This window comes from Ictidomys tridecemlineatus, chromosome 2 (genome assembly GCF_052094955.1).
Source record: "Ictidomys tridecemlineatus isolate mIctTri1 chromosome 2, mIctTri1.hap1, whole genome shotgun sequence".
In the NCBI taxonomy this organism is placed as follows: domain Eukaryota; kingdom Metazoa; phylum Chordata; class Mammalia; order Rodentia; family Sciuridae; genus Ictidomys; species Ictidomys tridecemlineatus.
The window spans coordinates 83,492,580-83,519,437 of NC_135478.1; the positions used below are offsets into that span (position 1 = coordinate 83,492,580).

Genomic DNA, 26,858 nt, shown 5'->3' on the forward strand with positions numbered 1-26,858 from the left:
TCACTTCCTCCACATTTTATATGGGGCAAGAGCTGGCCCACGGTCTCTCAGGCTATGAATCTGACACACCCGGGCTCCCAGCCTCCAATCTCCCAGAGGGCACCTGATTCTGGAAGCTGGGGTTGGAGCCCGCAGGCAAAGACAATATACAGAAAGACAGTGAGGTTACAGGGATTAGCTGATGTGAAAACAGGAAGAGCTGAGCCCATGGGGGCGACAAGGCCACAGGGGCATTGGGATTCCAGGTATAGCTGTGTCCAGCAGCTCAGGGCAAGCCTGGCTTCCTAGGTGTGGGTAGAGGCTAGTCCAATGAAGAAGGCTCCAGGATCAGAAAAGTCAAGCTCCTTCTCCTGTCCACTCCAGTCCCATTCAACCTGAAGACTCCTCCATTCATTCTGCGCAAGGCTGACCCCTGCCAAAGGCCTGCCTGTCTGGACTCAGGGCACACAGGCCTAGAAGGGTCTCTGAGAGTTTCCAGGAAGCAGCGCTGAAGAGGCTCAGGACAGCCACGGGGAGGCTCCTGGGCCAGGGTGCGCTGAGGAGGCCCCGGGGCTCCTTACTCCTCCTTCCAGACTGGCCCTGGAGCGTCTTAGGGTGCCGGGGGGCCAGGGGCTACCTTCCCCTGGCCCTGCCCCTGGAACTCCTCGTGGGCGTGATCCAGGTCTTCCAGCACCTCCAGCAGGCGGGCTGCCGCTGCCCTCTGCCGGGCCAGGACCTCGGGGCAGGTCCCTGGGAGAGAGATGAGAGGACCGCAGGGGGCCTGGCTGGCTGAGGGTGGCCACAGCGCCTGGTCCCATGGCTCCCTCATGCTGCAGACTTGTTTTGTGCCCCTAAGTCCCCAGATGTGACAGTGGATGGGAAACGGGGAGGGGAGGCACAGGGGTCCACTTGGGAAGCTATGGGGACATGTCTGTGAGGGAGAATGGGACCGCCTCATCCTTACCGAGGGTGGCACTAGGACCCCTGCCCGTGTCCTCCTCCAGGTCTGGGTCCAGACTGGAATCCTCTAGGAATTTCATCCTGGAGGTTGACAGGGACAAAGACAAGACTCAGGTAGAACGATCCTAAATCCAGACCCAAGGCTCGTCTGGGATTCCCAGTCCTGCTCCCTGTTGGTCGCAGAAGTTCTAGGTGCCACCTCCGATCACCATCGTCACAGCAAACCTTCCTGTGTGCCAGACACGGATCTCTCGGAGGCACAGAGAGATGAAGTCACCTGCCTCAGGTCACACAGCATAACCATAATTGTTGGCAGGACTTGAAAGCTGTGTATCCAGGCCTGCAGAGAGCTTTGCCTGGCTTGGCTCATTTGATCCTTAGGACAATACTGAGAGGGAGCCACCACTATCCGCCCCACTTTCCCCATAAAGAAACTGAACAGCGGAGAAGTTAAGTAACTCGCTCCCTAACCAGGGGCCAGGAAACGAGCCCAGGAGTTGTGTCCCGCCATCAGAACCCACAACCAGCCAGGACAAACCCCTGTCACTAAATAAAGAGAAAGTGAAGACCCACATTCAAGGTCCCATGGAGAGCTCAGGAGGCTTCCAGGATTTTATGTGACCCTGCCGTGTCTCCAGAGCATCGGGTAGAACGACCCCAAGATCCCTCCGCCCCGACTCTGCAGACACCGGCTCCTCCCCCACCCCCCGCCCCGCGAGCTGAGCCACCGTGACCATCCACCCAGCCGATTGGCCCTGGGTACCCACCTGAGCTGGTCCCGCCCCAGAAGCAGCTGCCGATACACCATCTGGGTCTCAGCATCGGGATCCAGAGGGTCGCTCCAGTCCCCCAGGGTGATGGCTGAGTGTGTGCGACTGCAACCCGCAGCTGAAGGGGACACGCAGCGTCAGGCGCTCCCCCCCTCCCCCTCCCCCTCCCCCCTCTCTTGCCCAGCGTCTCCAAGCCAGGGCCCCTCAATCGCACCCTTCTCTGGAGTCCCACCCCCTCTGCTCTGGTCAAGCCCTGGGCTCCCCCAGGAACCTCCTCCCTGGCCTCCCTGCCTCCACTCTCATCAGCCCCAGGCCTGCTCCCTGGACTCCAAAGCCTCGCTCTCCTTTTTCTCCTTCCATATTCCGGGACCCAGGGCGCAGACACCCCCACCCTGCCTCACCCCAGGCCTTTGCTCAGGCTGTTCCTCTGTCCGTTCTCACCCACCCCGTCTCCACGCTACTCAGGCCTCAGCTAGCGTCACCTCTTCCCGGAAGCCCTCCTGGATCCCCTATCCCGTTCCCGGGGCTGGATCAGGGCATTCTCTGGAGTCCCCAAAGTCCCGTGTAGACGCTTGTAAAGTTGCACTGTCATTGTCTGGCTGGGGGTGGAGACGAAGCTCGGGGGTAGAGCGCTTGCTGACCATGCCGCAGACCCCAAGGTCGGTCCCCAGCTCCCTGGAGAGCCAGCACAGGTCTGCGGCTCTGGGTGGCCCGTAGAGCGAGTACTTAAAAATAGCACCTCACACTAAGGAGCACTGCGGGCCTAGCAGTGTGCTAGCCACTCTGTTCCAATTAATTGTCTGCCCTATTAACTTACTCCTCACAGGAACCCTGAGCTTGGTACTACTGTCTACCCCATCTCACAGTTGAGAGCGAGGCCTAGAGAGGTTAAGTAACTTGCTTAAGGTTGCACAGCCCTCCCAGAGGAAATGGGATTCCCGCCAATGGACAGGTGGGAAGGGCAGAACCCGCAGTCTCCCCTGCCCCTCACCTGGGCGCTCAGCCTGCAGGCAACAGGTCCAGCGCCCGCCGCGGAAGGCACCCGGGTGGCAGGCGGCCAGCTTGTCCTGGTTGGGGGCGCTGGCTTTGCGCAGGGCCGACAGCCATTGGTTGAGCTCGTTCACGTTCTGCAAGGAGTGGGCGTGGTCAGGGGCGGGGCGGGGCCAAGGCGCGCCCTCCGCCCCCTCCGGGCAGGGCCTCACCTTGCACTGCAGGTAGGTGGTGTGCAGCGCCCCCGCGCCGTCCTGCGTCACCACCTGCATCACGTGGGGCAACTGGAAGGCGCCCTCGTCCACGCGCTCCACGGCGCGGATGTGCGACACCGGGATGGAGCTGCGCTCCTAGGGAAGAGGGGTGTCTCTGCAGAACAGGCTGCTGGCCGGGGCGGGGTGGCCCAGGGGGCAGCTTTAGGTGTGTGCCTCGGTGGAGCCCCCAGGGCAGAGCACGTTGGACCCTTATAGCTGCGCTCCGTGTCCTTGTCCCTTGGCTGTGACTTCCTTCTCTGGGCCTCAGTTGCCATCATCATCATCACGGTCATCTTCAAAGCCGCTTGGAATGTGACCCGAGCGCTTTCCATTTATCAACTCATTTAATCACCACAACAAACGGCCCAGGTTAGGTTTGTAATTCTTCCCAATTTGCAGATGAGGAAACTGAGGCCCAAGAAGAGAGAGGACCCTTCTGAGACCACTCACGTGGTGGAGCCAGAACGGGAACCCCGGGAGTCCATGCCTTGAAATACCTATATGAATAAAACCCAAGTGACAGCTGGGTCCCCACCAGCGCGAGTCACACAGTGGGTGCGCGCGCAGGAACGCGTGGCCCGCATGCATCCAGGTCTGGGTTAGCTGGGAATGCCAGCCCCTTGTGGCCATTGCCTGGGACAGGGCCTGGCGGTAGGAGGCAGTTGGTGAATGTTTGCTGAGTGAATGAGCAACCGAGCCAATGCAGCCTCCACAGCCAGCCACACCCGAGTCTAAGACCTGGGGGCAAGCGCTGTCCCTGCCCTGGGCCTCTCCACCCCGGGAGGACGCGTCCGCGCATGAAGTGGACCTTCCTGCAGGACGTTGGTTGGCGCGTGGAGGATCAGGATCATGCCTGTCCCTTCCTGGCCCGAACTGGCACCAGCTGTGAGTTTGGAGGTGCCAAGGTGCCCCGGGGCCTCAGTTTCCCTCTGGGTGCAAAGCAGCTGGGGGAGGGGCAGGCCCCCCCCAGGGCCACGCCCCGCAGCCCGAGCCCCACCTGCCCCTCGGGGCCCTTGGCGCAGGCCAGCTCCTCCCCGCTGAGCCAGAAGTAGCGCTTCTTGAAGGCGAAGCGCGTGGCCAGGCCGGCCGGCTCCTCCTTGCGCTTCTGCAGGTAGCCTTCTCGAAGTGTCACCGAGGGCGGGACCAGGGCCCTCACTGGGCCACCAGCCTCTGGGAAATAGGAAAGGAAGGCCGAATCAGTGAGCCCTTTCTGTCCAGCGCCACCTGCCCTGCCGGCCTGCCAAGGCCTCCAAGGCTCTGGACTCCACCAGGACAAAGCCGGCCCTGGCCCCTCTCCCACCCAGGGACCTGCAGGCAGTGGCGCGGGCGGCCAGCAGGGGGAGCCCAGCCCAGAGACACCCCTTGGATCCAGCCCCTGGAGAGGGACCCAGGCTGGCCACAGCCTGGAGGGTTTCCACAGGTTGCTCCCATGGGACTTGGAACTACCTGGCGACCTGGGACCCATATTGTAAAATGGACTCAACCCCAATTCCTCTGCTCAAGACTCACCCGGGCTCCACTTCTCTCCAAGTGAAAGACAAAAATCCTTCCCATGCCTGTGAGGCCCCAAGGACCGGGCTCCCTGGGCTCCCTGCTGCTCGCACCCTCTCACTCACTCTTTCTCACTGGCCCTCCCTGCAGCATTCCTCCTACCTCAGGGCCTTTGCACGTGCTGTCCTGCCTGGAACACTCCTCCTAAGATCCCCGCAGCTTTCGGTCCTCCTTCAGGTGTTTATTCTGATATCACCAAGTGATGCCCTTCCTGCGCACCCAATCTAAAAGCTCAACCTGCCGCTACCTCTCAACACGGCCCCCCACACCTCTTTTTCTCCTCAGCACTTACAACTCCCTCACCCCCCACATAATTTGCTACTTCATTTTGTTTACAGTTGCTAATTCATTTTATTCTAGTGGAATAAAACTAGAATAAAACTTCTATGACAGCAGGATCTTCTTCGGTCTCATTTGCTGCTGTACCCCAAGCACCCACAAAGGTGACTTTTATATAACTTAATAGATATTTGCCCGTGGTGTGCCCACCAAGCCCCACTCCTCTGTTGGCTGAGATGGCCTAGAGGACAAGGCCTGAGTTCTGCTCATCTCTGGGACTTAGCATTTCTGCCAGGAAATGTTTGTTGACTGACTAGCAGATCTGCAGGCCCACAGTCTTCCATGCTGAGGACCTGGGGATGGGGAGAGGCCCCAAGTGCTCTCAGTGGGGTGATGCGCTAGGTGTGGGGGCCAGGGGAACTCACCCTCATCCCCATCCACGTCCACCAGCTGGTCCAGGAAGGCCCGCACGCGGGAGACGCTCTGCAGCAGGAAGGGGTGCAGGGGTGCCATCCACAGCTCCTTGCCCTGGCCCAGCTGCTGGCCCAGGTTTCCAATGCTCTGCACAGCCTGGGGCAGGGGAGCAGGGACACCAGGGTCACTGAGAGGCAAGGGTCCTCTGTGGGCCCAGATCAGGGCCTTGGGTGGTACCTGCTCCTCCCTCCCTCCCCCTTTGGGAATCCACAGTCCAGTCCCTTTATTCTGTTCCCTCCCAAGACTAGACCCACCCAGGGCAGCCCGACCCTGTACTCAGGAGCCCACCAGAGCCTCAGGTTCCTGCCACTTTGCCAAAGATGGTCTAATTCACACTAAGGTGTGAAGGACTGCTAGCCAGCTCTCCCCCCCCACCCCACCCCATGCCTCCTGGAAGGGTGGAGATTTCCTTATGCTCTGGGGTCTCCTGGGGTTTCTGGCCTCCGGGGCTGTTCCTGTCAGGCTGCTCCCTGGCTCAGAGGGCCCAGGATGGCTCCCCACTGCTGGCACCTTGGCCAGCAGCAGCAGCGAGCGGCTGGTCTGGGGGTCCGCGTGCTGGTCCCGGAGGTCAAAGAGCTTTGGCGTGAGGATGGCCGGGGCGAAAAACCGCAGGAAGAGGAAGCCGCTCACAGCCAGGTACTTCACGTCCTGGGGGAGAGCGGCAGGTGAGAGGGGCCAGAGCCCCCAGCCCGGGGACCCCAGGCAGCGAAGACCAGGAAGCCAGCAGAGGGAAGACGGGGTGACGCCACAACACTGCAAAACCAGGCTTAGCCAGACACCCTTGCTGGGACAAGGACACGGCCCACCGTTATTCCCGATTTACACAGGAGGAAGCAGAACCTCAGAGAGGGCAGGTGATTTGTTTGAGGTCACACAGCTGATGAACGGAGAAAACAGGATTCAAATCCAAACGTACGACTCCTGGTAACCACAAGAGCTCAGAATCTTCTCCAGACCGCCCTGCATTTCCTGCTCACCCTCCGAGGGATTGGATCCCCACTTTATAGAGGAGGCAACTGAGGCCCAGAAAAGGAAGGTCATTTTCCCAAGGCCACATAGCTGAACGTGGCAGAGCCAGGATTTGCACCCCAGGCAGGTGGGAGCTGTGTTCTTCTGCACCCTCTCGCCGTCGGACACCAGGTGGGGCACACACTCACTGCCAAGAGCGAAACCTAGACCACCACACTGAGTCCTCAAATAACCTGGATCCTGTTATCCCCACCTTCCAGATGAGGAAACTGAGGCTCAGCGGCAAACCCAGGGCAGCAGGCTCCAGAGCCCCTCCCATGCGCACCTGCCCCTGGCTGTTGCCCCCTGCAGGCTGGAGGGAGCACTGCGCCCTTCGCGGCCAGCCTGGGCCGGGCGCTTGGCTCCTCCCTCCGGGCTGCACCTCCCTCTCCCCACGCCGCCTCCCCCTCACACTCGCGGGCTGTATCCAGCTGACAACGTGCGCCCGTGCTTATTTAGGGGTGGCAGTCACACCCCACACGATGCCCGTGGGCCAGCTTCCTGGGGCATCTCGGTCTTGCCCGGGAGCCTGCAGGAGCTGGGCACCAGGGCGTCCAAGGAAGATCTCTCCCCTCCATCTGGACCCTGGGCTGTCCCCGAGGTCCCTCTCGCCCCCTCTCTTGGTGGGTCCTTCACGGGGTGCTCTGGCACCCTCCTCCCGACCCTCCAGGGCCTGAGTGAGGTCCTGCTGCCCACCACCTTGGAGGCAAGGGCTTGCTTCTCCCCGGGGCTGGGCCACCGGGGCAGGCTCCCCCCCCTGCTCCTGCCACGGCTGTGAGACTCTAGCAAAGCGGGACACCGGGAGCATGTCCCTGCCTGGGGACCCCGTGCTCACTCCCAGTGGGTGGGGGAGAGGGGCCACTTCTGCTGGGCATCAAACTAGGTTAGGGTCCCTGACCCTCCAGCAGGGGCTTGGACTTCTCTGGGCCTCAGTTTCCCGTGTTCAAGCAGGAAGTGTGGAGGAGAGGGGGCAGAGGGCACAAGTGCCAGGCCAGGCGCCGGGAGTTGGGCCACTGTGTCTCCGACTCCCAGAGAGTCTCAGATCTTCCTGAAAAGTGAACCTCAGGCCTGCGTTTCTGCCACTTGGCCCTGTGCAGATGAGCATTGCAGGGCACGTGACACACGCCTGCGATCCCAGCAACTCGGGGAGGCTGAGGCAGGAGGATGGTGAGTTCAAAGGCAGCCTCGGCAACGCAGCAAGGCCCTAAGCAACTCAGTGAGACCCTGTCTCTAAGTAAAAGTATAAAAAACGGGGCGGGGGACGTGGCTCCGTGGTGAAGCACCCCTGGGTTCCATCCCCAGTACCAAAGAAAAAAAAAGAAAAAAGGAAAAAGTCTCAACTGAGATCATCCGTAGGCCAGGGCGGTGAGAGCCGCCTCAGAGGTGTGCTGAGCCTTAAACCAGGCCAACCACCCATCGGTCATGACTGGTCCAAGGTGTCTGGGGGCTGTCTGTGGTGGTGATTTTAGTGCCACCGTTTATAAACCAGAGACCTCACAGAGAATCCAGAGGTTGGCCTTCGGCCAGCGTCACTCTGAGGACGTGGCAATCTGGCCTCCACTCCCCAGTGGACCCTTGACACACACCGTCGGAGCTGCGGTTTGCCACAGTCCCCGCCACTCCCCACTGCCCCGCGTCTGCTCTGCTCACCTCGCCTGCCTCAACCCTGCGTCCCACCTTCTGTCTCACAGTGGCCGAGCCCTAGCGAGCAGGGAGTCAGGGTGGACCTCCCTCGCTTCCTACAGAGCACCCCGGTCCCCTCCTCCCGCGGCCTGTCTCAGCTGAAACACAGGAAGGGCTTGCTTGGCACCGACTCCACGGTGGCCATGAGCACAGAATCAGAGCCAGCCCCGGCCCTTCCTCGCTGTGACTCCCGCCCTAGGCCTCAGTTTCCTTCTCTGGGAAATGGGAATAACACGGGGATCCGCTGTGCGAGGCCGTGTGAAGGTTGGATCAGAAGGTGAAGACGCGAGTCCTTGAAAACAAGATCCGGCCCTCGCTGGGCGCTGCCTGGAACCCTCAGCCCTGGTCCCACCCCTGCACCGGCTCCCAGGTGCCACAAGCTGCCACCGCACCCCGCCCCCACCTCCCACCTGTCCGGCGCGGGGCGCACCTGGTGCTCAGCCTGCGGGAAGCGCTCTGCCACACAGAGGCGCAGCTGCTTGAAGGCGTGGCGCATGGCGGGCGGGCAGCACCCCACGGAGCCCACGATAGCGTCCACGATGGCCCCCAGGTAGCCGGTCAGCAGCCCCAGGCTGCTCTCCCGCACCTGGTCCTCTGAGGGTGCACCCTTGAAGGAGATCCTCCTGGGGGACCAGAGAGACCTTGGTCTGCTGGCTGGAAACACCACCCCCCGCCCCCGCACTGGTACTAGGGATTGAACAGGGGCGCTTAGCCACTGTGCACAGCCCTTTTTATTTTTTAAGACAGGGTATCGCTAAGTTGCTGAAGCTGGCCTCCAATTTGAGATCCTCCTGCCTCAGCCTCCCATGCTGCTGGGATCACAGGCGTGTGCCAATTGGCTTCTTGCTCTTGCTTGATCGCCCTGAGCTTACTCCCACCTCTGGGTCTTTATACTGGCCTGGGACATTCTTGTCTCTATGTTCAGCTTAAATGTCACCCCCTCAAAGCAGACATGCCCCTTTTCACAAACCCTGGTTTGGTGCATTTTTAGTGGGGACAGGAGAGACACCTGCTCCCACCACAGGGCCCTTGCACTTGCTGATCCCCCTGCCCAGAGCATTTTTCCACCAAATTTCCACATGACTCCTACCCTCGCTGCCTTCAAGCCTTTGCCTGAATGTCCCCTGCCACTAGCCAGGAGAATCATGAGCCCCTCCCAGTGTCACCCACCCCCCACTGACCACCTCCAGGGACCTTCTTCAGGTTGATGGTGACCTGCCCCCCAATGGCGCTTTGTCCCCTCGGTTCCCAGCTGTTTCCTCCATGTTGGGCCCAGAGCCTGGCATCCAACTGTCATTTTGTTGAGTAGATGGCTGGGTAGTGGCCCTCTCTCCCTCATCTCGTCTCCCTCCTCCTCTGAGGCCGAGGGTCTGCCCAGCCCAGCCCCACACTCAGAACTCCCTGGAGCAGGCTGAAGGCTCAACCCCTCCTTGCCCTGGGCTAAAGCTGCTGGCACTGTGTCACCTAACCCCAGTGAAGACCTGATACATTAGACAGCCCGATTGTTCCTTTTGAACAGATAAAGAAGCCGAGGCTCAGAGAGGTCCCCTTGCAAATGGGTGGCAGAGCTGGCCCTGGAACTCAGGACCACCAGCTCCGGCATCTGCCCCACCCCCAGGTCCCAGGTGCCCGTGGAGTCTCCCAGTGTCCAGGCGAGCTGGGGAGAGCCCGCAGCTTGAAGCTTCAGAGATGGACTTTGCTTTTCTGCTCAGAGTCTGGGCTCAAGCTCCTGTTCTGTACCTTCCCAGCTGTGTGACCTTAGGCAGACGGCCTTCCCTCTCTGAGCCTCTGTTCCCTCAACTGTAAAAAGGGGGCCTCATGCCTGCTTCTGAGGGGGCTGGAACATGTGGGCAGGGCCCAAAAGGAAGGAGCGACCCTCTGCTGTCCCCACCAGGGCCCAGCAACCAGCTCCTCTGGCCCTGCAGAAGGGGAGAAGATTCTGGAAAGAAAGGAGGAGGAGCCCAGAGGGGCATGGATGACTCCGTCCCAGCCCCGCTCCCTCCCTGCCTCACGGGGCTTTGGCTGGTTCCAGGTGAGGTCTCCGCAGCACAGGGGTCGGTCCCTGGGCTCCGCTCACCTGGCCCGGCCCAGGTCCATCTTGCAGGGGTCCAGCTCCACGTACTTCTTCTCCTCGAAGATGCGGCTGACCACTGGCTTGAGGACCTCGTGCAGGTAGCGCATGCCCACGAGCTGGGAGCAGGGGCACCACACAGAGCAGCTGAGGGCGGGGGGACCCTGAGCTGGGGACAGGGGCAGCAGCACACAGAGCAGGCTGAGGGCCAAGTGGGGACCCTGAGCTGGGGACAGAGGCACCACACAGAGCAGCTGAGGGCTGGGGGGGACCCTGAGCTGAGGACAGGGGCCCTGCAGGGAGAGGTTGGGGGCCTGGCATGCCCACGGGCACCACCCAGGGAGAACCAGCCACCAGCCCCAGTACCCCAGCTCAGCCACCAGTCCACCAAGGCCAGCCAACTCTGGGGCCCAGGTAGCACTGGGAGGGAGGAAGAGAGTCCCCAAGGGATCGGCCTGGTCCCCACTGGACGCCTAGACTCACCTTCATGAACTGCTCCATGGACTTGGAAGCCAGGGAGTTGGAGCGGAAGAGCGTGTTGGGGTCGGCTGCAGGGAGGTGAGCGTCACTGGGTCTGGCGGCTGCACCCAGCGGAGCCCAGGCGCCTGAGACTGGGGCCCTGACTCTCCTGGCCTCAAGCATCAGGGAGACCCGAACATGACTCTGTTCACAGTACCCAGCCCAGAGAAGTCAAGCCAGCTGCCCGCGGTCACACAGCTCCCAGGTGGCCAGACCAGGGCCTGGGCCTGGGAGGCTGACAGCGGGGTGCGCAGCAAGGGACGGGCAGGAAGGAACCCCAGCCTCAGCCTGGGCCCTGTGCTGCCCCAGGGCCCCCGCAGACCCTGCCCCGGAAAGACAGGCCGGCCACTCACTGGTGCGGGCCACCTCTCTCCGGGTGAGGTAGCCCAGCAGGGGCCCGGCCAGGCCCTGGCCCAGGAACAGCTTCACCAGGGTGGTGGCCAGGTCCCCGCGGCAGTCCCCCGAGGCCACCTCCTCCAGCACAGCCAGGGGGCTGGCAGTGTCCTCCTGGGCAGGGACAGGAAGCCAAGAGGTGACCTGGGGCCCGGGACCCCGGAGCCAGGAGCCCAAATGGGGTTCCCTGGGCAGGGGGCGCACCCACCTCGGCCGGCGCCCTCACGGCGTCCAGGAGCAGCGCCCTGAGCGGCTGGTAGCGCCCCGAGGGCAGCACGCGGTCCTCCGAGAGCCGCACCTTCAGCCGCAGGGCCCCCAGGCTGCCCCTGAGGGACGAGAACACAAGTACGCATGGGCAGGGGGACCCTGGCACTGAGGCCTGGGCAGAATCACAACCTGGGTGGCGTGCACACCTGGGGACAGGTGTGGGCAGGTGTGAACTGAGGCCCGCAGGTGCAGGCAGGGAAGGACCCGGGAGACCCCGTGGCCAGCGAGAACGAGTGTGTTGGGACCCTCGGCTCTGAGAGGACATCAAGGTCGCCCCTGTCCCCCCTAGCCAGGGGACGGGGGAGGTGGACACGCTGGACACAGCTCATCCAGCAAATGTGGTCACCAACAGAGGACAATGAATAAGGGGCACCGTCTGGGGCTGGCCAGTGAGGACCCGCCCACCGCCCAGGGACCCTCCCCAGTGGCCAGGCCAGCCCCTCCCCCACACCCACACCTACCCAGAATCCTCCTCGGCGCTGGACAAGGGCAGGAGGCGGAACCAGCCGCTGGGCGGCTTCTGCTGCAGGGTCTGGGGCGGGAACTCCACCTGTGGGGACGCACCCCTCAGCGGGCTCCTGGAAGGGCTCAGGCTGCCCCCCACAGGGCGGAGGCAGGACCTGCCAGGGGTCACCTCCGCTCTCCCAGTCCCAAATCGTTAGCTCCTGCCAGGGAACTGGGGGCCTCCAGGGGACACTGAATTTACAATTGAGGCCACTAAGGCCCAGAGAGGTGGGGTGACTTGCCCAGGGTCACCAGGCTGCTAGAGACAGCAGATCGGACTGGGTCATCTTCAGAGATGCAAACGGCAACGTCAAAAGGCTTCAAGACAGTCCAGGAGACCCCTAAGTCCCCGGGGGACGGGGGAGGTGACAAGTTTTCAGAGATAGACTTCACATCCTTCAGTTGACCCCTTTAAAGTGCACTCGATGGATTCTCCGATTCTCAGTTGTTTGATCCTTGACATGAATCTCAGAACATTCCCTCCCATTCCCTGGAAAGCCTCACTCCCCAGCCCAGCCCCTGGCGGATACTACCGCCCTCTATCCATCTCTCTCTGTCAGTGGACTGACTACTTTCATTGTCTTCAAGTCTTACGAGGTGTAGCGTGCACAGGTCAGTGTTTTATCTTTTTCATAGCTGAATAATATTCCACTGTATGGGCATACCACATTGTATTCATCTGTTGGTGGATACTTGGTTGTTTCCACTCTGGGCCACTCTCAACAATGCTGCTATGAACATTCATGTCAAAGTGTGAACCGGGGTTTTCATTCCTCTTATGTATACAGGGGTGGAATTGCTGGGTTATAGGAGAATTCCATCTTCCACGGTTTGAGGACCTGCCAGACTGTTTCCCACAGCTGGACCATTTTACATCAGGACAAGCAGTGCGGATGTCCACCTCCCTCTTACTTAATCTTGCTTCCTGCTATGGTCAGCCTTGAGCATGCGCCCCTCAGGGACCATCCCAGTCACCCTGCTATTCTCTGGAGGCACTGGGGAGCCACAGAGGGTGCTGCAGGGGCGGTGCTCACCATGCCCAAGAAGTCGTTCTTGCCCACCATGTCCCAGTCCCAGAGCTCCACTCGCAGCGGGGTCAGGGCGCCCGGCGTGGCCCGCAGCTCCAGCACCTCGTTCCAATGTGGGAAGCGCGTCTTCTTGATGGTCTAGGGGTGCGGGCGGGTGGTGAGGGGCCAGCGCAGGGCCCCACCCCGCCAGCCCCGCCGCCTGCTCACCCCGTCCCTGCTCACCGACGTCTCCGCGCTCTGGCCGCCCCAGAACACACGAGCGAACGGGTCAGAGGTGCCAGAGATGTCCCGAGGGGCCAGGTCCCTGGGGACAGACGAGGGGAGAAGTGAGGGGACCCGTGACCCGCGAGGACCAAGACCCAAGCTGGACCTTGGGCAGGGGGCTCAAGGTCACCGGTTCCGATGGCATTGGTTTCCGAGGGGTTCTGCACAGGGGCCCAGCCAGGGCCCACCACGCCTGTGCAGACCCAGGAGCTTCCGCACCTCCCACCCCAGGGAGAAGGGACTAGCGTGTCCCCCTCTTCCAGCTGAAACGGAGGCACAGAAAGGTCCAGCGCACGGAGGTGTGGTGGGGAGGGAGGGGCCTCGGCGACCCGCAGGCCCTACAGGACGACTCTTTGGCTGGGGGACACTGGGAAAAGTGAATGCCCCTCTCTGAGCCCCAGTTTCCTCTTCTGGAAAACGGCAGAAACAGCAGACCAACCCTACAGCCTGGGGTGAAGGAGAGGGAGATGGCCCAGCCCAGGGCACAGGGCAAGGACACAGCGCCCAGTGGGTGGTGGGCCTCAATCACTCATTCACTCAACAAACATGCATGCCCACACCCCGCCTGGGAACAAAGAGGCGGCAGGAGACGGGGACCCTGTACCTCCCATTGCCATGACAACTCAAGCCGCACCCCAGTCACCATCCCCATCCCTCCCTCCTGAGGCCCCCAAATCCTGGAACACCCCCACTGGGGGCTGCAGGCTGCTCCCTCCCCAGCCCTGCCGCATCCCAAGCCTTTGGTTTCCTAGGAGCCAACACAGTTGCTAAGCAACAGCCACCGTCCCTCTCCTGCTCTCGCTAGGCTCCTGCACAGCCTTGTGGCTGGGGAGGGGGCCACGGGCAGAAAGCAGCCAGATCCTCCTTAGCCTGCCCTGCCTCCTAGGGGCTCCTTCATCCTGACTCCGGGAGCCCCAGCTGGGACCACGCTTGGGGCAGAGACCTGGAGGTGGAGGCAGAGGCCCAGAGAGGGCAGTGAAGGGATTCATGGTCACACAGCAAGCTAGAAACGGAGATCGTCCCTGCTCTGGATGAGCAGCGGCCTAAGAGTGAGGGTGGGGGGTGAGCGAGGAGGGAATTACAGTGAGAAGTGGGAGAGGGAAGGTGTGGGTCCCCTGGCCCTGTCTCTGTTTCCCACTGACTTCTCTGGGCCAGGACCACCCACCCCGCCTTCTCATTTCCATCCCTGGAGTGGGCTTGTGACTGTTTCCAGAGTTTGCCTGGGCCCCACACCCAGCCCACACCACTCGGAAATGGTGAGAAGTAGAACTTCTCTGTCAATTGGAGCAGCTCGCTTGGTAGGACGCCAGCCTGGGACCGCGGGGCCCTCTTGTCCCCACCTGGGGAGAGGCTGCCTAAGATGGAAGCTAACACAGAGGGCAGCGGAGCCAAAGACATGTACAGTCCCTGATGCCGCCCTGTGAGCACCTGGATCCAGCCATACCAGAAGCTACATGCCCGTTCCGTGAGCCATTAAAATAGCGCTTCTGGTTAAGCCGGTCTGAACTGAGTCGGTTATAATTGGATGAATGTCTGCCTGGCCATCCTGCGGAGAGTCTAGCCGCTTATTGCCCATCACTGAGCGCCCAACAAAATTGTGCTTCCTTTTGCAATCTGTGGAGCTTGGGCCGTTGTCCACACAGCATCCCAGCTGTGAGCTCAGAAGTGCACCAGGTGAGAGGAGGAAGCCAGGCACAGGGGACACCCAGGGGTTCCTGCTCATTTTCAGAACTCCCCCCATACCCCATGCCACCTCCATCAGGGCCATACCTGGCTTGAAGCACGTGGCAGCGGAGACACCGGCCGCGGGCATCCTCCTGCACCTGCACCGCCAGGCAGATCTCACCTTGCACCTCCGCGTCCGGGTGCACAGGGCTCAGGTTGATCCAGCTGTCGATCCCTGGAGGGCACAGGCGCTAATGCTGAGTGAGCACCCACGGGCGCCAGGAGCCGGCTTGGCTTAAACCCCAGAGCCCGCAGCACACGTGGAGCCTCAGCCCAGGCAGCCTCCTCCTGCAGATGCCGCCGCGAGTCCCTGCTCAGATGGCGAGAGTGAGGCCAGGCAGAGACCCAGACCCCACAGCTAGGAAAGGGCAGAGCTGGAGCCTTGTCAGGCACCCGGACCCCTCCTCCAGCTCTGGGAAACCCTGGGCTCTTCGTTCTGTCCCGGTCACTGCCTCTCCTCCCCTTTGGAGCTGCAGTTGATCGGATATTAGACCTTCCCCGTCCTCCTCCAGGCCTCTGCCTGCTCTCGTGCATCTTTCTTCTCCTTGTTCCCTGAAATGGATTCTGGATGATTCTTCTGGACTCTGGTTCACTGGGCTCTCCCTGCAGCTCCGCATGAGCTGACGTTGAACTCGGTTTAGGTTAGAATTAAAACCAAGGTGAACTAAAAACCTAGTATTGGACTTCAATAATTGTAATTTTCTAGAAAAATTTTGTTCAGTTACTTTTTTCTGGGGGGATGGGGAGGGGTACCAGGGATCGAACTCAGGGGCACTCGACACTGAGCCCCATCCCCAGCCCTATTTTGGATTTTATTTAGAGACAAGGTCTCACTGAGTTGCTTAGGGCCTCACTAAGTTGCTGAGGCTGGCTTTGATCTCACGATCCTCCTGCCTCAGCCTCCCCAGCCGCTGGGATGACAGGCGTGGACCACCGCCCCCAGCTCATTTGGTTACATTTTAAAATCTACCTGTTTATTCATGTTTTCATTCATTCATTCATTCATTGTGCTATTGGGGATCAGACCCGAGCAGTATGCATGCTAGGCACACATTCTCAACCAGATCTGCTTATTTTTCTTTAAATTATTGCTTTAACATTTTGTTGTTCATGTTGGTCTTTCTGTGGCTACCCATTTTATTTCTTTAAATATTTGATTTTTGATTTTTTAGCCAGGTGTGATGGTGCATGCCTGTCATCCCAGCATCTGGGGAGGCTGAGGCAGGAGGATCGCAAATTGAAAGCCAGCCTCAGCATTGGTGAGTACAAAATAGGGCTGGGGACGTGGCTCAGTGGTTGAGTGCCTCTGGGTTTAATCCCTGGTGCCAAAGACATAACAACACAATCTGAAGCCTTTGTGAGCCTGGACCTGAGGGAGCCTGGTGATCATCCACAGTGCAATCTTGTCTGTGTGACCTTCCCCTGTGGGACACCTCACAGGTGTGGAGCCCTGGAGAGGGGCACTCCCTGCACACCCTGGGAGCCTGTGAGGGGCTCGGCCTCAGGGGCTGTCCTTGTTCTGGGAGACTGCCTTGTGCCCCCAGCCCACACCTTGGACCCTTCCTCATCCCCTGGCTTGCCCCTCCCCTCCCTGCAGGTTCAGCTTGTGGCTGAGGGTGGGGAGACACTCAGAGGGGTTCCTTCTAGATGGCAAATCCAGTGAGGTCCTGGGGATCTTGCGTGATGTGGCAGGAGGGTGTTAAGGTCTGTAAACAAGTCAGGATGGCGCCTGGCATTTTGCCAGAGGGAGTGGTTTGTGAAGTAACGCCATCGAGCCATTAAGTGTGGAGATTCCTGATTGGTTGACTGCTGTATCTAGTTTATGCTAATTAGATAAGCTGTGTGGAAAGTATAAATACCTCTGTTGTCCTACAATAAACGGCTCCCACTCCTGCTGTATCAATCTACACAAGTTGCTCGTCACCCCGTGTTATTTTGCCCAGCCAGCTGGGCTGCTGCAGGAGGGCACATCTGAAGTCCCCTGTGCTGCTAGACGCAGAAGTCCCCATCTAGCTTCTATCTCCACATCCCCACCCCCGATCCAGGATGTCGTCGGCTTCCTGTCACTTGATCATTGCCACAGACCCCTAATTCCTCTCCCAGGTCCACTCTTGTCCCTTTGGGTAGCAGTAACCCCAAGGCAACCACAGGGACCTCCTGAAGACATACTCAGGCCCTGCTGTCACTCCTCCTTCTGATAAGCTAGCTCCCATCTCTCCCCTGTCTTGCTCAAGAACCATCAATGGCTCCCCATTGCTTCCGGAAGGAAACCCAGACTCCAGCCTGCACCCACAGCTGTCTCCGTGGACCCCACCCAGCTCTGCCGAGGGCTGACTCTGCAGGAGTCCCCAGGGGCCCCTGGACCATAGTGGCTTCCAGAGTCACTTCCTCCCTGTGCTCTGGGAAACCTCGCTTGGCCACGCCCACCCTCACCACCCCGCCCACCGCCACCTCCACGTGCCTGTCCAGCTCCCACCCGCGGACACTCCCGGGCCACCCTCTCTCCTTGCCCTGTTCTGGTGTCTAGATCAGAACTTTAATCCTCCCGCCTCAGCCTCCCAAGTGGCTGGCTTACAGGCGTGGCTCGCAGCCCCCAGTCCGTAGTTCTTGTGCTGTTTAGAAAATCTCTAGGGCTGGGGTGTGGCTCAGGGGAGAGCACTTGCCCAGCACGTGGGAGGCCTGGGTTCCATCCCAGCACATAACAGAGACAGAGAGGGACAGGGAGGGAGAAAGAGGAGAAGATTCTAGAAGGGCCCTGGGGACGCTGACCATCCTGGAAGAAGCCGCAGTCCCCGGGAAGGAGGAAAATCTCGCTCCCTTTGATGAAGTGAGATGCTCAACCACGTCCAGGGGTGAACTGCCCAGCGCATGGACTGAATTTGAAGGTGAAGACAGAAACCACAGCGGACATCATTTTCCACCAAGGGTGCCCCTGCTCACCTCGGGGGTCAGCCGTGATGGCCTCCTTGCTCAGGGAGATCTTGCCGATGACGTCATCGTGCCTGCGGGAAGGCAGAGGGGAGTCAGGGAGCAGCGGCAGCCCTCAAGGGCTGGGCGATGACCTCATGCCTCACCTCCTGGGCATCCCGCCTGCCCGCCACGCACCCAACGGTGTCCTCGTCCAGCACATACAGGGCCAGGTGGTGGAAATCCAGGGGCAGGTGCACCGTGTACTCCTCGCCCCAGAAGGGGCTCAGGCTCCGCCAGACGGTCGCTGTCCTGCAAGAGGGGGGAGGGGAGGCTGGGCACCCTGAGACCCGGATGCACACTATCACGCTTGGTGTGGACTGTCCCCCAAAGGCTGGCTGTCCTGGATCGGGGGCTCGCCCTCGCCCCTGGATTCACCCACTGAGGGGCAGCTGGGAGGTAGGCAGCTTGACTCCGCTGCACCCTCTGCCCCATGCTCTGCCTCACTCAGGCCCAAAGCTCGGGAGGCCCCACCACCGACTGAGACCCTGCAACCTGGAGCCAAAATACACCTTTGCTCCTTCAAGTGGTTTTCCTCAGTAGTTTTGTCACAGCAACAGGAACCGAACACATGCACCCACCCAGGGACACACATGTGCATGAGTACATATGCATACACACATGCACAGGGATACACACAGACACTCCCAGATACACCAAGGAAGCCAGAGACACATGCGTATGGATACACATACGCATGCTCAGAAATTTCTAGAAACACATTCATAAATACAGTCACCCAGATAGACACGTCAGAACATAGAGACACACAAAGACCCAGAGACACTCACAAACCACAGCTATACACAGCTCACACACACACACACACACACACACACACACACACACACTCACACCCACCCAATTCCATTTGCTCCTTCACTCCATGACCTCCACCCAGATTGAGGGAGCAGCCTGGTGATTGGGGGGCGCTCTACGTGTCCAGGTGGGTAAGGTGCGGGAGAGAGGGGTGGGGGAGGGGGGAAGTCTTCCTGCAGGAGCTAGTCAGGCAAAAAGGAGCAAGATGATGAGAACAAGTGGTCTAGGTGGCAGGACAGCATGTGCAAAGGCCCCAAGGCAGGAACAAACGTTTCAGGAAAGTGTTGGGTGGAAAACGAGGGAGCGTCAAGGGCCACCGTGAAGTCAGAAGGGGCAAAGCACCCGGGGTTTCACAGCATGCAGCTAGCCAGGGTGACCACAGGGGGCTAGGGACCAAGACAAGCAGGCAAGGGGCACAGGCTTGCAGCATCGGGCCCTGGCAGCCTGCAGACGCACTTCCTCTGACCCAACAGGGAAGAAAGAATCGGCTCAGCCCCACTGAAGATGCACCCAGAGTCACGGCTGCAAATCGGGGCTTCCTCCCTGGCGCTCCCTTCTCCTCTCACTGCCCCAAAGGAGAGCGCATGCGCAAGTGCGCACACGCATCCCCCCAACATGCCCAGCCCTGGGCACCGTCCTCCCAAACGGCCCCACCTTCCACCCCAGCGTCTTCCCACCCAGGTCCCCTCAGGCTCCCCACCCCCTGACCCAGGTGGCTCCTCACAACCCAAAAAGGGGACTCGGCAGCCCAGGGTCACATGAAAACTCAATCTGTGAGTCTGGGGGCAGCATCTCGGGACAAGGCCAGGGGGCGCCTGGGCACAGAGAGAATGACGCAGGTCAGCCAGGGTGCTGCAGCTGACCCCCAAGGTGGCCTCCCCACCCCCACTCCTGGCCCATCTGGACCAGAACTGGCGCCAGAAGCATCCTGAATCCTGCCGTCTCCATAGGAACCGAGGCCTCCGCCGCCCGCCCACCCGCCTCAGGCCCGTGGGGGCTGAGCGCTGTCCCTCGGCTGCCGCTGCGGGTGGGAGCCCCGCGCAGCCGGCGCCACTCCCCCTTCAAAGACCCGTGCACTAAACACGACAGCTCACCCTCGCGGGTTCACTCCCGCGTGACCAAGTAGGCGGGCCCTGGTGCTCACGTGTGCACACCTGTGCACACCCATGTCACACGCCACACACGGGCACACACAGCCCTGCGGGCCTGCACACCCACAAGGACAGCCACATGTGGTCACACGCACTCACACCCGCTCTGCAACACCCACACCCACACTCACAAGCAGGCCATGCTGGGTAGGCATAGGCAGATGCACAGGCGCTCACACACGCTCACAAGTGCCCGCAGCACCAGCAGGCCCGGAACAGCCAGTCCAGCGGAGCGTGCGGTGCCCGCCCCCAGGGAGGCCACTGTGGGAGGCACAGACTGACAGCGGCTGAGTCAGCCCCAAGGACGCAGCAGGAGCATCGCAGGTCCCAGGGAAGGGCATCAGTGGCCAGTGGGGCTGGATGGGGACAGCAGCTGGCAGCCTTGGCCAGGGCAGAGAGTGGCCACCTTCAGCCCACATGTCCCCTGTGGGGTAACAGTGACCTCCTAGCTCCTCTTTAAAATATGGATTCCCATTCCTGGATTCCAGGACTGGAAGGCGGCCCCCCCCTCCTCACCTAGCCACCACCTGGTCATCCACTTTCACGAGGCAGTAGGGGTCGCTGCTTCCAGACCTGTGGAAGAGATGGGAAAGGGTGCCCATGGGTGGGAGTTCCCATCCACCTTCATTATTCGGGTAGGGTGAGCCAAGGCCCAAAAAGGGGAGGAGACTTGCCCAGGGTCACACAGCACGTCGATCAGAGGCAAGATGCATAGCGTGCCTGGCCCACCACATGCATGGGCTCTGGGCTTCCACTGTAGAAGTGGAACCCTGAAGCCAGAAAGTTCCCTCTAACAGCCAGGAAGCTCAGAACAGTGGCCAAGGGCCTGCACTGGGGGTCTCAGACACTTGGCTGCACCCTGCCACCACCCGTGGTATAAGCCTGGCAGGTCCTGTCCCTTCTCTGGGCCTCTGTTTTGCTGTTCTAGAAACTGGACATGGCTGAACACAAGCCTCTTGGGTGTAGGAGGGACCGACGGACAGAGGGATCATGGGCCAGTCCCCGAGCCCTCCCTGATGGGGCCCCCATTCTGCCTGCTGGGACAAGCACTATCCCCCAGGTCTTCATTTTTGGGGTGTTTCCCTGGAGAGCAGAATCCCCATCCTCAGCAAGATGAACCTACAGGCATAGGCTGGGGACCCCAGGGGACGTCTGTGTGGCCTCCTGCATCTGGTCAGCTCTGGCCCTCCTCGAGACAGCAGCCACAGGGAATCCTAGGCCGTCCCTGAGGGCCCCATTCTAACCTCCTCCAAAGGCACCTCCTCAGAGGGCAGCCCTGACCACCAGGTCCTGCGGCCAGGCGCCCGGCTGCTGAGGTCGCTGAGGCAGGACCGTGTGGTTCCCTTTCCAGGCTCCACCTTGGAACTTCCTTCCCAGGGTGCCCAGGACTCCTTCCCCCTCCAGCTCCATCCCAACTGCAGGACTGGGTGACCCCAGCCTCCGCTCCCCCACCCTCTGGACCCTGTTGCCGAGTGACACCTGTGTCTCCATGGCCCGTGTGGAGCTCTTTGTCCCTGAGCCTCCTTTGGGCAGAACCCACGCTCAGCTTCCCTAGCGCACACATGGGTCACCCCTGCTGGGACCCACCAGCCCTCCCCATTGACCCGGCCTGACCCCAGGTCCCTCATGGGAGCCAAGTTCCACACATCAACCCCGGGCTCTGACGCACAGTGGCCTTATCAGGCCCCTATCGGGTAGGGGCGGCGGTGGCACGAGGGGCGGGCCTCTACCGGACCCTGATCTCCCCAGACTCTTGGCCTCTCCCACGGCCCCAGCTCAGGCGCAGGAAAGCAGCCCTGCCCAGTCTGCACTGCGCACTGCGTTGGCCAGCATTCAAAGCTGTGCTGCCTCAGGCCCGTGACTTGCCTCTCTGGTCCTCAGTCTCCCCATTAGTAAAGCAGAAGTGCAGAGCCTAGGGCCTGGCCGTAGGAGCCCCGGTGACTGACAGCCTGCGTGAATCATGACCACTCCACATGCCCGGACTGAGAGGGCACTGGCCACCAGGAGCCCCTGAGGCACAGCCACCCCAAGAGGCAGGGTGGCTGGGTCCCCAGCTAGGCAGAATGAGGCCCCCTTGTCCTTGCTGTGGGCCATCACCCACCTCAGAGCTCACCTTGACCAGGGAACTCGAGGGAGCAGGGGTGGCCGGGAGAGGCAGGAATGATACGTGCCTCAAATCCTTCCCTAGAGAACCAGGAGCCGGGGCCAATATCCTGGCAGGAGCTGAGGCCAGCATGCTGGCCCAGGGACAACACTGGCCACCTCCTCCCAGGACTGACGGAGGAGCCAGACCTCAGCAAAATGGGCAGCCACTTTCTGGACGGGGCTCTTCAACTCTCCAGCAACGGGCAGGTCCACCCCTGGCCTCTGCCCCACCAGGTCCATAATCTCTACTTCTCAGGAACTCTGAGGACGTCCCAGAAAGAGGGTGACACAGGATACACTTGCACGTTTGCTCTCATTGCAGTCTGTCTGGGGTGGTGATGGGAAAGGGGGTGGCCGGGTTGCTCTAACGTGCGGCAGGGAGGCAGCAGGCTCCCGAAGTCAGAGGCAGGGTACTCCTGGCTGGGGTCCACGGCTCGGGGGGATTAAGGCAGGACTGAACCCCAACCTTGGCACGGGCAGAGGCTCCCAGCCCGTGTCCCTGCTCCCATCCTGCCACAGGTTCTCCCTCCAGGTCCCCCAAGCTCACAGCTGAACCTGAGATCCAGATGGAGACTCCATCCAGAGCTCCCTCAGCCCCAGGGGAGGGAGACCCAGGCCCAGAGAGAAGCAGGTTCAAGGTCACTGGGCAAATGCCCTCCCAAGGATTCCACCCCTGTCTTGCAGCTGGCACCCTCAGGACGGCCCCTCCCCCACCTCGTTCTGCTGATTCAGCAACTGCTGACTCAGCCTGGGGCACCACAGCAGGGGCTGAGACTGAGGGGACCCCAAGGGTCCTCAGCCCCATCACAAGGGCAGGGGAGGGGCTGGAGGGGCAGTTGACTCTTTAAGTGGCTGAACATCCAGGGAAGGCCACTGAGCTGTGGCAACACTGGGTGCTCAGGGCTCTGAGCCCTGAGGGCCACATGGGATGCTTTGCAACCTGAAGGTGACACATATAGATTGTTAGGGCCCTTTTGATCCCCACACTCTGGGGTTCCTCCCTGAAGCCCCGTCATGGCCACCTCCCCACCCCCCTCTCCCCACCCCCCAGGCCTGGAGAAAAGGCTCCACGGCCCCTGCCCGGACTGAGGAATCCACCGTGCAGCTCCCTCCTGGCTTGGATAGGATTCCCCTGGGGCCATCCCTGCAGCACGTCCAGGGGACAGACGCCCCCATCCCGGGGCGGGGCGGGGCAGGTGCCAATCCTGGGCGCCCCCTCTCAGGCAGCGGTGGGCAAGGGGCCTCTCGCCCGGCCTCGCGAAGGCGGACTTGCCCCCATACCGGTTCCCAGTCGAGACCCCCGTCCTCCCACCGACGCTCCCGCACGGGGACGGGCGAGTCCAGCCCACCCGCGCCTGGCGCCCCTCGCCCCCAGGCGCCCGGGGTACTCACACGTCCTTGGCGGGCAGCGCCCGGCCCTCCACCACGCGGATATTCAGGGAGCTGCTCTTGGCCATGGCGCCTGGCCCCAAACTTTGCGGGCAGAAGGGCGCCCAGGTTCTGAGGCTGGACCAGGGGCGCCTACATGTCACCAGCTGCAAGCTGGCAGCCCTGCCCCGGGTCCCGGCGCCACCTGTCCGAGAGGCGCGTAGCTGGACCGGAGGTTTCGGAAGGAGGAGCAATGGGTGCCCGGGGAGGGGGCGTCCGCTCGGACTCCACAGGTAGTCGCCGCGCTCCGGACAGGCAGGGCGCGCGGGCGGGGACCCTCGGCTCTTGCCGGGCGCCTGGGGATCCGCGAGGACCGACTGGGCGGGCAAGGGGCGGCCGGAGGCCCAGGTCCTTCCCCCCAATCCCGCCTCCCGCGGGGTCCCCCGCCCGCCCTCGGCCCGGCTCGCGCGCCCCCTGCCGGCACCCCGGTGGCGCGCGGGAGCTCACCGGCTGCGGCGACCCGGGTGCGCCCGGGCGGGCTCGGCAGGTGGGGCGGGGCCGCGGCCGTGATGGGCGTGGCCATGGCTCCGGTGAAGTTGGCCTCGGGCTCCGGAGACACAGTCGGCACCTGCTGGTCCCCGATCCAGCGCGGTCCCTTCTCTCCCGCCCTCCAGGCACCGCCTCCTGGTGCCACCTCCCCGGCTCGCCCAGGAGCGACATCCGCGGTCGGCGGGAGGCGTCACTAGAGAGAGTGGCACCTTCCCTGGGGGTCCGTCCAGAGTCCAGCCAGGGACCCCGAACGTCCCCCTCCGTCTCCTCTTAGTTTGCCATGAGCCCCGAGTGTGACACGGCTCTCAGACGTCACGGGCTAGCACTGTGGGGGAGGACGCCGCGGCCGGAGGGGGAGGGGAGCTCGGAGATCACCGCTGCCACCACGGTGATAAGAGCCAGTAGGTGGCTGGAACGCGTGCCAGGCGGTGTCCCATATTATCTCGGCTCAGCCCTCCTAAGAACTCGGTGCTCTACGCACTGCTTAGTGTTGCCCCCATTTTGTGAATAAAGAAACTGAAGTTCAGAGAGGTTAAATGGCTTGGCAGACATCAAAACAGTCCGTGACTGGTTTGCCTTCCTGGGTTCGAATCCTGGCTCTGCCAGTTGGCCGCTGCATGGCCTTGGGAAAGCCAGTTACCCCTCTGTGCCTGGGCTTGGTTTTCCCTCATCTTTTCAGTGGGGACGACAGGGTATCTCACTCCCCAGGCTTTGAATTAAATGAGATAATGTGCTCAAGGTCTGAGAACAGTGATAGACACCTTGTAAGTTTTCAGTGAGTGTTTGATATTATCATTGTCCCTCAAGGTCCAACTAAATGCCACGTCTCCTGGGAAGGCTTCCAGGAGGCTCTTCCAACCCAAGCAGAGATTTTCTTCCCTTTCTGTCTGCTACCACGGCTCCAGGTTTGTACATGTGACAAGTTTTTAATGAGATAATGTGAGCAGAAGGGCCTGTCTTGGGGTAGACACTTAGATTTATTTTTTTCCTGACAGCTCATTGTGTACTTGCTCAAGACCTCTTAGGCTGGCACGGAGCCTGGTCCACTCAGGGCTGGGCACCAACGGGAGGGCCCTGCAGCACGCAGCACAGTCAACACCCAAACCGGCAGGACAGGGAGTGCCCTGCCTGGTCACAGGAGCCACCTAAAGCTCTGCTTCCTGAGCTCCCCCCACACACCCCAGCCAGGCTGGGAAGGATTCGGAGCCCTGGACTTCTGTCCCCAGCTGGGTATGCCTCGTGAGTCCTCCTGCCCCAGAGACTGGGCCTCAGTGGCCGCGCCCGGGAAATGGACCCAGCAGAAGCAGCCCAGAGGCTTGCAGCATTAACAGACCCTCAGGGGGATTCGAGGTTGGATTCAGGGTGGGACCCAGAACCCTGGTAGCCCCAGAGGAGTGGTCAAACTCCTCCCCCCCATGTCTTCAGCAGTCACCCTAGATTGCCCCCAAAGTAAGTGTCCAATCCAGGAGGAACCCAGTATGTGCTATGTGGCCACAGCTTCTAGACAGGGTCCTGGGCCACCCCTCCCCCTCCTGGGTGGGAGCCTCGGGCTGACCCCTTTCCTCCTGGGACCAGGGAAAGGCCATCCTGCACCCGGGGAGTCCTGATGGAACCCAAGGGGCCCATCTTCCTGAGCTGAGCAGGGAGCCCATTCCCCATCACCCCACCAGGCCCCCAGGGAGAATCACCAGAGCTACAGGCAGCCAGGCCCCCAGGGAGCCAGCTCCACATCTGGCGTCTGACCCTTCAGTGCACCTGGGACAGTGGCCACGCTCCCTGAATGTTCCGCATGGCCTGGCCACTTCCTGTTGTTCCGAGAGGCTGTGATGGGTGACTGGCAGAGGCTTGGAGTTTTCCTAGGACAACACCTGTCAAGGGGCCAAAGGGAAAGAGTGGTCCCCAGAGGTGGTATGACCCTGCTGGGGCCACCCGCTGGGAAAGATGGATGGGAGGCCTGTTGTTCTCATGGGTTATTGTGAGAGTGAGTCAGGAGAGAAGGTTAGGTGCCTGGTGTCCTTCCTGGCACATAGTAGGTGCTCAAGAAACAGTCAGGCTCCTCCCCGCCCCCAACTCCTTAAAGGCAAACCCACAGTGTCTTCTTGCCTGCTCTCTTTGCAGTCAGCACCTGTGGGCTGCAGACAGCAGATCTTAAGGGGGTACAGTGCTGGCCTCCAAGTCCAAGAGTGGAGGGTTGAGGTCATGCTGACCTGGATATCTGTAGGTAATCTTAGACCAGGACGCAAGAAAAGACCACTGACTCCAATTAAAATCAAATTAAAGCAAGCTTATTATTTCGACCGGCCGGGCTGCCTCTCCCTCCCAAAACGGCGGGAACAAGACAGCCCCGAGGCTTCTTTGTGGCCCAGTTTTATAGCCCAAAAAATTATACAAAGGGGGGTGACAGATAACAACGCTCTGAGGAGCATAACACAAGTTTACATTTTTGCTGGCCACAGCATCAGAATTTATGGAGATCTTAGAGACTCAGAGAGGGTCGTTATCCGGCCAGGGAAGGCCAGAATTTATGAGAAAAGATCAGGTTGGGTCTATCAGTAAGTGTGCTCCCTCTTAGTGTCTCGGTTTCCTCATCTGTAAACTGGGACTAATATAAGTACCATCTCAGAATGTATGTGAGCCTGGAGTAGAGTGTCAGATGTTCAGCACCGCTAGTATACAGCAAATGCTCACCAGGGTCAAGGCCATGGGGGGACATCCTGATTCCACACCTGTGCCTGATCCCGAGCCCCACTTGGTGGCTTGGTTTTGAGGCCACCTAGGTGCCGATGACTTGGCTGGGGTGCAGCCCCAGACCTGACCCCAAATTCCTGGGATGAGTGACGCCAGTTTTCAGGGATCAGTGCTGTTCCAGACTGCAGAGTTGGAGGAATCTGGAGATTTTTTTCCCCACTGAAAAATCTGATAGAGAGATCCCAGGATCAGGTGCTGGTCGCCCGGGGCGGGGCTCACTGCCCAGGCCTGGCCATGTCCTCCCCAGTCTAATAGGTGATCCAGGGCCCACCAGAGCTCACGGATGGAGCAGGGAGGGCTCCTCCTGCTGAGGGGCATCAGCCTGGGCAGGGGCAGTGCTGAGCAGGCCTGTTCCCACCTGCTGGTAAGATCTCAGGTGCACGTGACTTTCC

General features: G+C 61.0%; 1 protein-coding gene across 2 annotated transcripts; it reads right to left on the reverse strand.

Moving 5' to 3' along the window:
* On the reverse strand, positions 1 to 24,004 carry Rasal1 (RAS protein activator like 1). Of its 2 annotated transcripts, none has more exons than XM_040289436.2 (21): positions 23,677 to 24,004; positions 20,173 to 20,229; positions 17,825 to 17,938; positions 17,660 to 17,721; positions 14,765 to 14,894; positions 12,953 to 13,034; positions 12,737 to 12,868; positions 11,660 to 11,748; positions 11,140 to 11,257; positions 10,892 to 11,045; positions 10,503 to 10,567; positions 10,026 to 10,138; positions 8,379 to 8,571; positions 5,768 to 5,905; positions 5,209 to 5,353; positions 3,951 to 4,123; positions 2,912 to 3,049; positions 2,701 to 2,836; positions 1,707 to 1,827; positions 944 to 1,020; positions 1 to 729 (listed from the first exon to the last, which is right to left on the reverse strand). In XM_040289436.2, the coding sequence occupies exons 7-21, from the start codon at positions 12,764 to 12,766 to the stop codon at positions 590 to 592; spliced, it is 1,830 nt and encodes a 609-aa protein (XP_040145370.1). In that variant the 5' UTR covers positions 12,767 to 12,868; positions 12,953 to 13,034; positions 14,765 to 14,894; positions 17,660 to 17,721; positions 17,825 to 17,938; positions 20,173 to 20,229; positions 23,677 to 24,004; the 3' UTR covers positions 1 to 589. The 2 variants fall into 2 exon arrangements, with proteins under 2 accessions (XP_040145370.1, XP_021589934.2); XM_021734259.3 differs by lacking the exon at positions 23,677 to 24,004 and adding an exon at positions 23,194 to 23,655.
* Positions 24,005 to 26,858: the final 2,854 nt, after the last annotated feature.

What these genes read in the sequence shown, in the direction of transcription:
- Rasal1 (XM_021734259.3), bottom strand. Translation starts at nt 23,258, where the DNA reads ATGGCCAAGAGCAGCTCCCTGAATATCCGCGTGGTGGAGGGCCGGGCG. An exon ending in CATCACGGCTGACCCCCGAG is followed by an intron (nt 14,895 to 17,659) that starts GTGAGCAGGGGC and finishes TGTGCCCTCCAG; the next exon opens with GGATCGACAGCTGGATCAAC. An exon ending in GGGTCCTAGTGCCACCCTCG is followed by an intron (nt 730 to 943) that starts GTAAGGATGAGG and finishes TCTCTCTCCCAG; the next exon opens with GGACCTGCCCCGAGGTCCTG.